Here is a 15,842-nt window from a genome sequence, read left to right as displayed (position 1 = left end):
TCAATAAAGGGTCAAATAAGAAAGATTGTTTAAATAACTTAAGTTATATTCGATATGGTTTTATCTGTTATATAGTGATTTTAAAATTCATATTGCATGAACATTACCTATTTATTTAAAAATGAATCCAATAAACTGACACTAATAGCCTTTAAAAAAAATAATAATATCATGCCTTTCAGGCTCATAGGTATCAATGTAATTTAAATAATTTAAAATAAACTCCTATTTTTTATATTATTATTCTTATTACAAAAACAGAAGTATAAAAAAACCTATGGTGTTGTGTATACAACAATACCATATACTAATTTAGTAAGGTATTGAAAAAATATTGGTTCAGTTATGAATCATGTTAGTTTGCTAACTGTCCTTGGGTAAAGTTCAATTCAGGTGCAGTATTACAAAGTATGAACCACCTACTACCCAACCTATGTTATTCATCAATATTTAGCACATATAAATCTCAACACATAATAATGTAGAATAGTGTAACCTATATTTCACAAAATATTTTTTATATAATTCGTTGTAAGTTTAATCGATTTTTAAAAGTTTTTTTTTTATTTATTTGATTAAGATAAGACTTGAAAAACTACAGCTCCCAACAAGCAATTAATAATTTCAATGAAACTAACAAATATCGATTGCAATTCAATATTATACCTACCATGTGCTTAATACAATTTCTATTCAAAAAAAACTATAATACTATTCATAACCACTCTTGAAAATAAAAGCTTTCCCTGAGGTTGAAAATAAAATATTATTTACAACACGAATAAGGAAGTAAGACTAATAAGGAATTAGAATGAAATATATTTAAATTTCATAATATTACTTATACGTAATTATTACGTGATTTCAATTAGCGTAAGTTATTGCCAAAGCTACATCACCAATGCTGATTTGTGGGAATGCAGTAAGAATTTTTTTCCATGTGCATTTTTTTATTAGTTTTCAGTTATTGATAACGCCTGCTCAATGAATTCAACGGTTTTGTTCTTAGAATTTTCGGGTTGTTGGCGACGAAATCTCTGACCATTGGAAATATTATTTATTCGAGTATTATTAACTTAACCGATGAGTTTATCTTATTTATCAATGACCGCGACGGATTATTCATCACTCGTGATTTTCGCATAGGAAATATGTTATAATGTATTGTTTATTAATGTACTCTCGATGAAAAATTACCCTCGTCTAGTCGGCTATTCACATTTCTATATTATTTCCTTTCGCCCTAAAACGTACTTTTCATAAAACAAGTAATCATTTTGTGCTAGATACATAACATTTTGAATATAATTTTAACGTAATATTTTATCCGTCAAAGGAAATTAAACTACTTATATGCAGTAATTAATATTAATTATTTATGATTACCTGTTCAAACAACAATCAAGTAGGTTTCTTCATTTTGTTGTATCTATTTAATGTGATTAATTGCGTTTGAATTATTTTTTTACGAATAATGCATTTTTTCACTATATCTAATAGTATTATGTCATCAAATAGTCACTTGTTCGTTCTCATAAAGTATTATGTCATACAGAATAAAAAGTTAAGTACACGCAACAAGTTAGTTTTTGTTTTCAATCACATAAGTGTAATCGCATAGTCTTTTTTGTGATATAATATTTTTATTGCAATGATATTTATGAAATAATAGTTTGAACTCATAATCAACTGAAAAAATAAAACATTTTTTTTTTTTTTAAACCTTTCTAATTAAAGATTTTTATATACTTGTTAATTCAGATTACCATAATTAATTAGATACAAAGATAGTTTCTATTTTTTATGATGAAATTGAAATTATCTTTAATATTAATCTGTCAATAAAATAAAAGTATTATGAAATATGCATGTAACTATTAAATTTATAATCTAATTAACAAAAATGCAATAAACATATATATTAAGAAAACAATTTTAAAAATATGACGATAATAATTATTTATTCTTTTTAACATAATTTTTATTATTTATACAATCTTTTACAATTAGAACAATAAGTTTAATAATTAAAATAATATATACATACACAGTAGATCACACAGCCTCTTATTAAATGTACTTCGACAGTATAAATGGTTAGAATTTAGATTTAGTCAATTCAGAAAATTCAATTTTTACTTAATTGGTTTTATAGTTGTATACATTTGATTTTATTTGCGTTTATTACAAAATAAAACGTATTAACATAACTTTTTTATTGTGTGTATCTGTATAAAACAATTTAAAACTAAATAAAAACGTATTATATATATTATATGACTAAATGCCTAAGCAAGTAAATCAGTTACGTATATCACTATGTAATATTAACTAATTTACCTTCCATACATTTTATTTCTAAAATCACAATTTTTATTATAATTATAATGAAAGTTAATGCTTTAGAATTTCAATCTAAAAAATTTTAAATAAAAATGTTTATGTATAAGTATGTTATAGAATATATTTTAATTGTATCCAAAATACTAAGAAAAGAGTTTTTTCTTACAAAAGTGAACTAAGTAATAACATAAATTGCTTTTTCTGAGCTATAAACTTAACAAGTATAATTTCAATACTATGTTGAACAAATTTTTAAACGATTTATACTACTTAATTAAAAAAAAAAACATATATAAACCTTATAAATTTAAGACAATTTAAGTGTATAAATACTTACTATATTCTGAATATACTATATATATAATTTCACTCATAAATTGTTCTATATTCTATCAATGTAATGATAAAACTCAGGGTCGTATTTAAGGGGGAGCTACAGGATGCTGTTGCCCCGGGCGGCTGAATATGAGAGGTTGGCTAATTTTTTTATATTTTCAATATTTAATGATCTAATATTTTTGAAGTGAAACTTCTTTACAAAATAAAAAATGTATCTCAAAAAATAATTATATATCGTCAATCACGGCGTCACGACACACACACATATTCGGTAATGGACGAGCACTGTTGGTAGATCCAAAATTTACAAACAATCTATCCTTATGTTGACATTGCACTTAGAATGTTATTGTGTACACGAACAACGAATTGTTCTTCAGAAAGATCTTTTTCAACCGCAAAAATTTGTATTTGGTATAATGAAGCGTTTTTTATTGTTGCCCCCTGGTGTCAAATTCCTAAATACGGTCCTAATAAAACTGTTGTTTCCTATTTAGAAAACATCACATAAATTTGTTATCTCTTTCTATCATAGCACAATAGGAAGATGGTAAACTGCGGCAAAATTAACCTTTTTCTAAAAGTCGATATGTAAACTGCGGCAAAAATAAAATTAAGATCATACAATCTGCGACAAAACCGATAAGATACATTATACAAACTGCAGCAATTTATTATATATACCATCTATATATACTATATATATACATATCGTTATGATAACCTATACACACGTTTATCGTTTAATTAGGAATAATTTGTATTATAAGAGCTATTAGTCTAGACTCTTAAAGTATTAAGCATAAAAATAAATAAAAACCAATTTTTAAAATTATTATTATTAAAAATGATTTTAAGAGATTCACGTATAGCCAGGGACGTATTTAGACTTACTTTTAGGGACGAGGAATTTGAATCCCCCGACTCAAATTTTTTCATTAATTCAGGCTCAAAATTTACAAGTAAAATTTTTGATAATATTTAAATCAGGTGAATCCTTAATATTTGTGGTTTTTTTTTTTTCCTCTAATGCCGGATCCACTTGGAATGGAATTGTTTGTAATTCTTTTTTATCATATATCTGTATTTTGAAAGTTTCGATTGTGTTTTATTTTATTTTTCCCTAAGTATGGACCAGGGTTTAAATAAAAATAATATATATTGTTTACCGTAATGGGACATTTAAACGTTATAAGCAATTGAGCGTTTAACGCTACAAATAATTTAAACGTTATTCAATTTAAGCCTTTAAACGTTATAGAAATTGAAACGTCTAAAAAAATTTTCGTTTACCGTTATTGACAATTAAAACATAATGAACAATTTAGCATTTTGTATTATTTAAATTAGTTTAAAATTTAAAACGTTTTCAAATTTAGTATTTAGTAATCAATAATGTAAAATAACATTTCATATTTTAAATATTATATTATATATATATATATATATATTACCTTTAACCAGTGGTGTATTGGTAAATATATTTTTGGTATATGCACTAAAAAAATATGGACAATTCACTTTCGGCGAATTAATACAATGAGCAGTAAAATTTAGGTCAATACTCCATATAATAATTTATTGACATTTTATAAAATTTAAAATTATCTGAGATGTAGCGGCGAATTTCTTCTCTAATTTTATCTATATTTGAATTCCTAGTACCTGTTCATAACTTGTATCTGTTTATTATAAACTGTAGTATAAAATTATATACTTCACTTTAAAATTATAGGATATGAATAAAATTTCAATTTAAATAGTATAAGTTAGTATAGTTAGTATAGTACCAGTTTGATGTAGTTGTCCATTAATTCTGTTATAATAGATAAACCCACTGTATATAGATTCCACAAAAAAATAACTATGCGTTTGACATTTGATAGATGGAGATTACAAATTAATCAGAAGCGTAATTATACCTTTCATTATGTCTTCAACAAAATGACTAAATTTGCATTTTTTTATTTTTTTTATTTTTACAAGAAATATAAACTCTATACATACAATTAGCATAATAATTATATGTGATATTCAGTGCCGGATTACCCATTAGTGCAGGCGTCCGCTTTAGGGCCTCACTCATTTAAGGGTCCCTGTGAAAACGGAAAACTATATTTTTTTTTTATGTAATAATACCTGTTTTTTACGAATATACGGGACAAAAGTCATTATGAAATATATTATATATCAATTTGTAGGTGTTATATGCAGTATTAATAATGTAATTGTTTTGAAAAGAATATAAATAATATAATAATTAGTTAATTTTTCTTGCAAATAAAAAAAATTTAATAAACATGATTTTATTTATTAATAATAGTTGGTTATTATTAAAGCTGTTTATTTTAATTATTTGATAGTAATGTTAAAGATGTATGTAGAAAATGATTTTGTAGGGCCCAACATTTTAATTGCCTAGGGGCCCACAAATATTTAATCCATCACTGATGATATTAGATACAAAAATATATGCCCTTACATAAGTAAGGAGCCATCTATTAGTGGCACGTAACTTTTTTAAATTTTCGTAGGATTAAATGGTCTTTACACCATTACCTTTTAAGTATAAATTTGCATTTTAAAATTAATTATGTAAAAAATTCTAATTAGATAGCATTGTATGGTTAGTGTTATATTAATGAATGATGTGTAACAATATAAATTGTTAAATTTAAAGCAATATGGCTTGTAATTTTCATTCTGTATTTATTTAGGCTATTATATTTTAATTATCTCTATCTAAAGGTTTTGTAAATTAGGTACATTTATTTAGTTTTATTTAAATCACATGTAATAACTAGTTTTTAATTTTAAATATATTTAGATAATAAAGTTAAAAAATTTTCTATGGATAATGATAGAACCAGATATTTTTACAAATTCTAGACAGTAGTAACGTTTCATTATGTACAGAATCTGATTCAATCATCACCATATTTATTAATATTATTATTAGTAAAATTAAATTCTTTAGTTCTTCTGATATACAATTGAAACTATCAACATATAATAAATTCTTAATGTAAAATAAAATTGAAACTTAATCAAGTTGATTGATGAGTGTTTTCCGTTATTACTAACGTACATTCCAAGATACAAGGTATTTAGAGTTAGCCTCTCGACATTGACCAATTTACCCTAAGCCAATATTGCAATATTTTGTAATTCATTACCCCGAACCAGAAATCCACCATTATGTCCAATGAATATCGACCATGTTCGAATTAAACATCATTTTTACCATTCAGCAGAAGATCAAAATGATTGTTTAAGTAAATTTAACCTTAAGAAAACTTGATTGATTATAAATTTGAAATTTATAAATCAAACTTATGTGATCAACATAAAACTCTAAAATCATAAGTAACTATTTTAAATTATAGTAAAAATAACTTTCAAAATAAATAAATTACCAGTGTTTTTTTTTTTTTTTAAAGACATCAATTTTTATGCAATATTTATTATATTATTATGATTATACTAGTATTAATTTGTTCGTAATTTTTAATAAAATATACAATATAGTATTATATAAGTAATCTATTCAGTCTACGAAATTATAAGCATAATTTATTCAAAATATTAATAAACTGATATAACTGATAATTAACTATAATAATTATTATTATTACATCGGTTGTTATTATTCTGTTTATTCTACATACTTTACATCTTATTTATATACAATAGTCATATTATAATTTTCAATATCATTAAAATATTGCTATCTAAATTAATTATATTTTTAATTTTAAATTTTAATGTATTATACAAACATCCGCCTAAATGTACTAAATACTTTAAACGTTAGTTTTTCTTAAAAATGTACTAAATTTTCAGCTTAAAAAAAAAAAAAATTTCTCCAAAACACATTTTAATAATTTAATTAACTATACGGCTACATTACTATCATGTTTACATTTAGTACTCAAATGTAATGAAAATGTGATATTTTATCAACCTACTGCAATAGTTTATTACAATAGTTTTTATGAAAAAGAAAATTTTTAACTAAGAAGTTATCCCACTATTATTATTTTTCATTACTATTGATCCAGATTCATTCGCTTTAATGTGAATAATTTATTGAAAGTCCATGTGTATTCAAATTTTGCATAGTTAGATTGGTAAAAATATGGTAAAGATGATATAGAGACCACGTTTACATGCATATAACAGAATTTAATCAATTTATTCAGTAATGCATAATAAAACTGTTAATAATTATAATTAGCATTTACTAATTAATAAAGTTTAATTTTAAGACGATGAATAGAATGTATACATTTTATATATATAAATAATATTTTTCATGTGCAATTTATTACTTTTTGTTATTAAATTTGAAAATTGAGAACCATTAAAAATATTATTATTAAACCTTCCTCAACAATTTATGAAAATGACTTATACATAATTTACTAACCTTATGAAAATTGTAACAAGGTTAAGTTGTGCAGTTAATGAATGAGAAATCTAATGAATGAAAATGTAGACGTTCTTTTAGGAAGCAGTTGATTGTTATGGTATAACGATATACTTACTTATTCAACCTAAAATGATGCAATGCGATACAATTTTATTATAGTTCTAATTTCAATGAGTATGCTTTCGTTGATACAATATTCTACTTAACTCATTCGCAGCATCAAAAACAAAACAATATTATTGAACTATTATCTAAAAATTGCAACTATGTACTTTTATCCAGATGAACCAGACTTTTTTGATGGAACAACTAAATTACAAGTAATTAAATTAATAAAATTATCATATAGTTATCTACGATATGATACAATATTTTATCATAAAAAATATAGCTACAAGATTATTAAATGATAATCTTTATTCTTATATCATATTTGATATAGTATTTAATTGTATATATATCAAAACCTGGAAAAAATTAAATAATTAAATTATGAAATTCAATTTTTAAATTTTAAATAGAAAAAAATTGTAGGGTTAAATTTTAAATGATGATGTTATTTATTAATTGCCAAAGAAATGTTTACTTTGCCCAAATTATTATATTATTATATAGAATATACCTAAATACTTTTCTTTACTTACTTATTCAACTGTTGTATACTTTTACCTTATTCTCGTTTTAATTATAAAATTATTTTTGTATCCGCTAACCTTTATTAGTTTCCATATAAACAATAATTACATTTTGTATTCAATTATTATTTAAATTTTCCATAAATGAACTTATATCAACTTACTCGTATATCTAGTTTAATAAAATAATTAAACTACACCTGTGGAAATTCAAAATCATAAAATCAAAAATATATTGAATATTGTTGATTTAAAAATATTTTACAGTAATGTAACGCAAATATAAAATAAGAATAAAAAATATCTTACTTATATTACATATATGATATAACCATATTTTATGAGCTGTTGAGTTAAATATTTTAAGAATTTCGACATTAATAATTTATTTTTATTGAACATTTTAAATATTCTATTTAAAATTCCTAATACACTAATAAAATAAAATTAATATCTATGGTAACATAATAAGCCCAGATTTTAAACAATACAAGTACAAGTGAAATTCACTAAAATTATCATAGTATTTTTCATTGAACTGTTTTATTTAAGTTGCACCAACACCATGAAGTATGTTACTACAGCACCAAGAACCTAAAAAAAGAAACCATTTTCATACAATTTATGCAATATCATTCTATATTTTTAAATGTTATTAGGAAGAATAAAAATATTTATTCAATGAAAATTACTTTCATGATAATTTTACTTGAGTTTGATAAACTTTTAAAAAAAAAACTAATTTAATCAAGATCAATAATTTCGATTTAAAAAATATTTAATATATTATTTTTTCAAATAAGAAAAAAAAAATTAATGTACATAGTAGTTGTGATTAGTTAAAATAAAATAGACGCTTAGGTTATACTAAAAAATAAGTAAATATACTAAGTTGGAAGGTGTATTTAATGATAAAATTTACCTAAAACAAATTATGAACTCTAAAGAATCAAAATTAAAATAATTTAATAATTTAATAATTTTAATAATTATTTTATATTTAATTATTTAATTTTTATATATTTTATATTATATCAACTGTATATTATATTATATTTATAGTTTTTTATAAAAAAAAAATTTTTTTCGTTTTATTTTTTTTTTTTAATTTATTTAATTTATTCATTTTTTTTATTTTTTATATTTCATTATTTAATTATTTTATATTTTAATAATAATTTAATATTAATAATTGTTTTAAAAAAAGTCATCTCTTATTCATTATTACTAGTTGTGTTTAATTGTATAGTTGTATAATTCATTGTTAAATAAAAAAATAAAAAATAAAAAATGTAATAATTTTTATTTCTTTTTTATTCTGTACAGAGTTGTTATATATTTATTAAATTTTATGCAATTTTGCAAGTTTGGAGAAATATTAGTAATAACCATACGCTTGTATAAACTAAATGGTCACGACGTTCGAAATCGAACTATCGAAGAAGAAAAAGAATGCAATTTTGCACTTATGAAATAGAATAAATCTGAACTTACTAGGTATATGGTGAAAAATGTTTAAATGAATAACTTAAATAATTGAATAATAACTAATAAATAACAAACAATGTATAGGTCTTACCGAGGCAAATAAATCTAATGAGACATTGAAAAATTTCGCCCCAGACACAATTAAAGGCTTTTGACATTGTTGACAAACAATTTGAACAAATGTTTTAGCTTCTTCGGACCCATCGTACCAGTGACAACTGTAAGCCGCTTCCATCACAGATGAACTCTGAAAATAATTGACAAAATGTAAAGCTAGTTCATTTACAGATAAAGGATAACATTTTAAGTTTTAATATTTATAATAAAACATATGGTTTTCCTCAAATTAAAATCACCTCTTTATTTTATAATTGAACCTTAATAAAACTATGGATATTGTGTAATTGTACATTCCGTATATTATTATTTTAACGTAAACAATTAGACACATTATTGAGTTAATTCGTAAGTGTATACTCACTTCTTCAATAAGTTCATTGCCGTGTATGCAAAACATAAATATTTGAGCGAACGAATACAATAAATATCCAATGGTCGAAAACGCAAATACGTTAACTCCATTGATCTGTTGAAAATAATAAAAAGAAAAAAATATAAGATGTGATATACTATTTTAGTAATATAAACGTCTAAAAATTCAGAATATATTAAATATGATCTATTATTAATGTATATATATAGCACATTTTTACTATTAATACGAAGAGATTTTAATTTAATTTTAATTGTAAAGTCGTTTTAACTATTAAATACAAAGATAATGATAATTTTTTCAATAGTATTTTAGTATAATATCTTTCAATGGTTATAAATATTGCAAGAATACTTAATTAATCAGATATTAAAATGAATAGGACATTTGATCATTTGACTCAAACTACGTTTTGAATAACTGTCAAAATAATTTTATACAAAATGCCGACGAACCTTGGTTGCTTGGTATGCGAGAATGGTTAAAATGACCGTGCTGACTAACATGTGAAACAAAAGTGCTACACCATAGCAATCGGTAATTAAACTCACATATCTGTATACAAAAAAATTGATTTTTATTAATATTTTAATACCTTCAACATACGTCCCTAATTCGATTTCATACTTGACTACATGTTTATGTCGTTCAACCCAGTATTTAATTGCTGATCTAACAAGTACTTCTTGATTGGTAGATAAGTTATTTGGTCCTTTTCCGTTTAGTTCGGTTTCTTCTTTTGTACCATATTCAGTTATTTCGTTCACGTAAGACCCATTATATTCGCGGTCTGAAATAATAATTTTTTTAAATTTTCTTTTGGTAGGTACCTATGTTAGCGTTTTTCAAACAACGAAAACATTCACTAGTCACATAGTATAATTCTCACGAGTGTACTCAGTACGTCAATGTCAATTTATTATATATAAATGACAAATCCTTAAAATTTTGTAAGTTCTACAGTACATAAAAGTTACAAGTATGGTTCTTCCCCACCTTCCCCTATATATATAATACTAGATTAATCTTTTAAGGTATAAACATGCTTATGGTACGAGCCTTGGTTCAACAGGATATTTTCCAGGGAACATAGTACAATTTAAGTTTTTATCTAAGTATACAGATATTTTTTCTAGTTCAGCAACTATAATAGATTATATTTCTGACCATTTAAAAAAAAGGAAAATAAGAAATTACATAATGATGATAGTATATAGGTACTTTTATTGTAACAACAATATATTTTTAGTAACTAATTATTGTATTATATACGAGTACTTATAATTAATATATATATAATATATATATATTTTTTTTTTTTGTATAGCTACAAATTGATCATAGTAGTATGATCAATTTATATAACCCTAATTCACCACTTTCAAAAGATCGCTTTTTGATTGCATTTTATGAAGACGATGCTATTCTATATTAGATCTGTATCCACAGTCAGTTCGAAGCTCTAAGAAAATTTAAATTCAGAACTGTTTTGATATGTTTGATGATTTGTTGAAATACAGGGAAGCTTTTAACACATAATTTTGTTTCCCCATGCCATTGATTTTAAAGTAATATAATAAATAACGAATGTAGTGATAACGTATATATTTGGTTAGTTAACTATGGTTTTAAAATGTCGAACCATAGATTTGTTTAAAAACATCTAAATATCACTTAAACAGTGTAAAAACATTAAATAGTTTTATTCCTTTGAATTCAATTGACGGTGTACTTTATAAGAATCGCCTAGAAAAAAATTAGTATAAAAGAGAAAAAACGTTTAGAATAAAGAAAAATTATGAATCGTATCATTAAGAAAAGTAAAATAGCTGTAATCAAGAAATTTTAAAAATTGACAATCTTATAAAAAAAAAAAAATGTTTTTTAACGTTTTTTCAGGAGATTTCACAAAATGTTTTTTGTACTACAAATTAATAAATGCAGAATTTAATAATTTTAATTGAAAATTTTATTTTTTAAATAATAAGAAATTAATAATACTAATACAATACTAACTAGTGATATGCTGAATTTCTTAAATTGGAGAAAACGAATAACGAATATTTTGTTTTCAACACCGAAAAATACCGAATGTTTTATATATTAATATTATTCGGGATCCGGAGCTGAATATTCAGTGCAGAATAATTAGGTGATATTTGGTGTTGAATATTTAACAAAATATTGATACCAAAGATCATGAAAATATATATCATGAGTAGATTGTTAAAAACAATATGTATAGCGATACAAGATAAAAAATATTAAAATATACTTAATAATTAAAAAATAATAATAAGATTTTCATATTATTATATATTAAATTGTCTAAATATAGGGTGTCTCAAGAAGATCGCAGGATTTAAATCTGCTATAAATTAAATTTATTGTTTTTAAAAAAACATAACAAATATATCATTCTCTTCAGGAAAAGTTAAGGTTTAACAGTGAAAAATGATATCGGGAATTTGGCCCTTTCTACTAGCACTACAGGCGATTATTCTTTCCATAAAATTTACCATCACTGAATAACATATTGCTTAATCAAGTTCATTGAGGACACGTCAAATTTATAACTACCGAATATTCGATCCATCCCTAGTTTAAACTATACACCTAAAATTATTTTAATCTTATCAACATTTGCTAATGTTCCTACACCATATTGATGTATCAAAAAAACTATTAAAATATGTACCAATTACACAGTGGTAAGTCAAAGAATACTAATAATACTAATAATGAATCCATCCATTTTTGGCTTGATTAGATGAAAGCAAACAATTACACAAAATAATTTAATGAATTTTACACTGTACTAAAACTATATACTATCATATCAGTTACAAAATTTTACTTTGAATGAGAATTTTCAAAATTAACAATAGTGAAATTAAATTGAAGAGTACCATGCATAAAGATCTACCCAATGATTTGTTATTAATGTTAACTGAACCAGAATTAACATCTAGTGTAGAAAATTATTGTTTTTTTTAACTCCATATACAACACCGTATAGTACCTACTGCATTTTACTTTCCCATCCCATATTCTTCAAGGTTTAAGATAACTGTGCCTGTCTACTGTTTTTATGATATTTTTAATTTCATGTTATATAGATATTCTCATGTGTAATTTTTTCTGCAGTTTTATTAGAGCCTTGAATTATTTAGCTTTTTACGAAGTTATAAGTTGTAATATTTACAACCACAGTTTTGTATAGTTTAGAGTTCTAGAAATATTTTACATAATGCATGTTTTATCATATAATAAATATAAGTAATTTGGTATTTTATTTTTACTAGTGTTACATATGTATATATATATATAAAGGTAAGTACCTATGTTAAAATAATTATGATTATTTAATTTTTTTTATGATAAAATCAATATTTTTATAAATTAGGAAATACTGCTATCCTAAATCAATTATAATATTATACAGGGTATTCATAAAAAATATTGTTAATTCTAAAATTAAATATCACATTATTAATATATAGATGTTTTATAATATTAAATTTCAATTACTAATACCATTAACTGATTGATTCTTGGCTGAAGTAGCACGAAATATTTCGGTTGGATTATGAATTACTGAGTCGAGGGTAGCACTTAACTCAATCAATGGGTTCAATATCTCCTTTAAATGTTGAAGTTGTTCACACGCATGCACCAAAAACGACGAGAACAAAACTTCCATTAAGTTCGAGTGAGTAAGGGTTATGAATATCCAATAAAACTAAATAAAAATTAAACACGTTTAATTAAATAAATTAACTTAAGAATGACAATGTCAAATGAAATCTATAATTAAAAGCTTTTTAGTAAATATAGAAATCTAAAAACATCAACTAATAATTTCACATAGATAATTAAAAATATTTAATTAAACAGAGGTATGAGGTTTAATGTTTTTTTTTTTAATTACTATGAGTTCTTATTGAATATAATTCAATATCACCTTAGATATAATATGAAAAAACTAATAATTCTAATATTTCATTATATCTAATATAACCTTAAAAAAAATTAAATATTTAAACTAATAGTTTTCCTTTGCATAAATTATAAAACATCCTATTGATATCCTTATGATATTTAATACATACCTGTAAGATAAAAGCAATTATATAACCTAATCCATGACTCGCATCCCATGGGTACCAAGAATGCAACATTAAACGAGGAATTGGAACCGACATTGTTTCATTAAATGTTTCAGGATTTGGAACCTTCCACGTGCTTTCGCCAAAGAAAGTAATCGTTGTCCAACTAATTGTTGTGAAAATCGTAACTACCGACACAATAATTAACAATTGACGCATTCGAGATAATGATTTTGCATGAAACCTAAAATGTAACATATTATATAAATATTATATTATAATTAATGTATAAAATATAATAAAATATATAATATACTATGATATATACAGTGTTGGAGAGTAATTTAACTTAAGTTACAAGTTACTGTAACGAAATTATTTTTTAAGTAATTTTATGGTTAATTATATTTTATTGTAAGTAATTCAAATGTAATTTAAGTTACTTTTTTGTAGTAATTATTACTAAATTACTCTTTACTTTTTTTCGTTTAATATATGTTAAAAACAATAAAAGTTTAAAGGTATGTTAGTAATGGAAAAATAAGAAGCCACTGACATCCTTCAAAGTGAAATAGAATATTTCAAACCTGTTAATGATAATACTTTAGAGCAAAATCAAGTTGAGGAAGTCAATAATAACATTATTTTTGATGAAGATATAAAACAAGAACATTTTAATGCTGAACTTGAACGTTTTTTATTTACTCCTTTTAATGATGATTTAAATATTTTAAAAAACATGCCAATAATGAGATTAATTTTTTTGAAGTATAATACTGCTTTACCCTCAAGTGCTTCTGTTGAACGTTTGTTTATCATAGCAAGAGATATATGCACAAAAAAGCGATCTAAAATTAGTGACTATAATTTTGAAAACGAATTGTTGTTTAAATAAATTAGAAAAATAAAGATTAATATTTAATGTATAGCAAAATTAGTATTAATTGTTTATAATTTCATATTGTTGATTGCCATTATTCAGTTTGTGTATTGTCATATAGACAAAATAGACAAAAATATTAAGCTTCAGTGATATTTTAAAAAAAAAAGTATCTTCCATTGTAATTGAGTTACTTTTAAAACTCATAAATAATGTAACTTGACAAAATGAAAAAAAGTAACTTAAAATAATTTAGCTATAATTTTGCTAAGTAATTAGTAATGTAATTTAACTACCCAAAATAAGTAACTTCCCCAACACTGAATATATACATATATATACATAGATATCAACATAATGTATCAATATATGTATATTGATTATGAATTAAAGAAATTAAGAATCGAAATTAATCCGATAGGTATAACCTCACAGCTAATATTAACTGCAATAATAAAAAATTTTAAATTTTAACAAATATGTCTAATACGATTTTAATTAAATCAATTCCAGGGTTCATATACGTTATTAAATATAATTAGAATTGTAACCATCAAATAACTATTATAACAATATACATACCTTGAATGAGATTCTGCAAATAGTGGATGTGGAGAGGTATTGTTCCAACAACTCAAAGTCCTATAAAAAGATTTGGTACCCGTACTGAAGTATAAAAACTTGATCATCGAATGGGTGAAAAACAACGTAGTCACCACTCCAGCAGCCAACTGATCTGAATCATTAGACTGGGTAACCATGAACATCACCATAAATATGAATTGCGAGTACACTATTACAGTTGTGACCCAGCTATAAATCTTTCGGAGCAACACAGAAAATCCAGAATAATCGTCATAATATTCGGTTATGAATAGACCCGACAACTGTATTAACCGAATATTTGGCCACAGGTCTTTGATAAGACCATCTTTTTTGTAAACCATAACTCTGTAAAAACATATTTCAACATAATTTTACAAAATTAATTTTTAGTACAAGTAAAATTGCTCAAAATCTCGTCTACTCATTTAATTTGAAGCTATGAGTTTTAGTGAATTGTATCCAACACAGTTGCTACATTATGTACTGACACATAGTCATACATATAATTTTAGTCTTG

At 23.6% G+C, this 15,842-nt stretch overlaps 1 protein-coding gene across 2 annotated transcripts in view; it reads right to left on the bottom strand.

Annotated features, from left to right (window-relative positions):
* Positions 1 to 8,188: 8,188 nt before the first annotated feature.
* Positions 8,189 to 15,842, bottom strand: part of LOC112685266 (odorant receptor coreceptor) — a 44,641-nt gene continuing 36,987 nt past the window's right edge. For both annotated transcript variants that reach the window (XM_025557102.1, XM_025557103.1), the window contains 8 exons: positions 15,302 to 15,670; positions 13,843 to 14,083; positions 13,268 to 13,472; positions 10,358 to 10,520; positions 10,186 to 10,285; positions 9,719 to 9,823; positions 9,329 to 9,484; positions 8,189 to 8,343 (listed from right to left, as the gene is read on the bottom strand). In XM_025557102.1, coding sequence (XP_025412887.1) covers positions 8,293 to 8,343; positions 9,329 to 9,484; positions 9,719 to 9,823; positions 10,186 to 10,285; positions 10,358 to 10,520; positions 13,268 to 13,472; positions 13,843 to 14,083; positions 15,302 to 15,670 — 1,390 coding nt within the window. In that variant the 3' untranslated portion in view covers positions 8,189 to 8,292. The remainder of the gene's footprint in view (positions 8,344 to 9,328; positions 9,485 to 9,718; positions 9,824 to 10,185; positions 10,286 to 10,357; positions 10,521 to 13,267; positions 13,473 to 13,842; positions 14,084 to 15,301; positions 15,671 to 15,842) is intronic.

Source organism: Sipha flava, unplaced genomic scaffold (genome assembly GCF_003268045.1).
Source record: "Sipha flava isolate LNK unplaced genomic scaffold, YSA_version1 271_pilon_pilon, whole genome shotgun sequence".
Taxonomy (NCBI): Eukaryota; Metazoa; Arthropoda; class Insecta; order Hemiptera; family Aphididae; genus Sipha; species Sipha flava.
The sequence above is the reverse complement of the archived record's forward strand: the minus strand, read 5'-3'. Positions and strand labels throughout refer to the sequence as shown.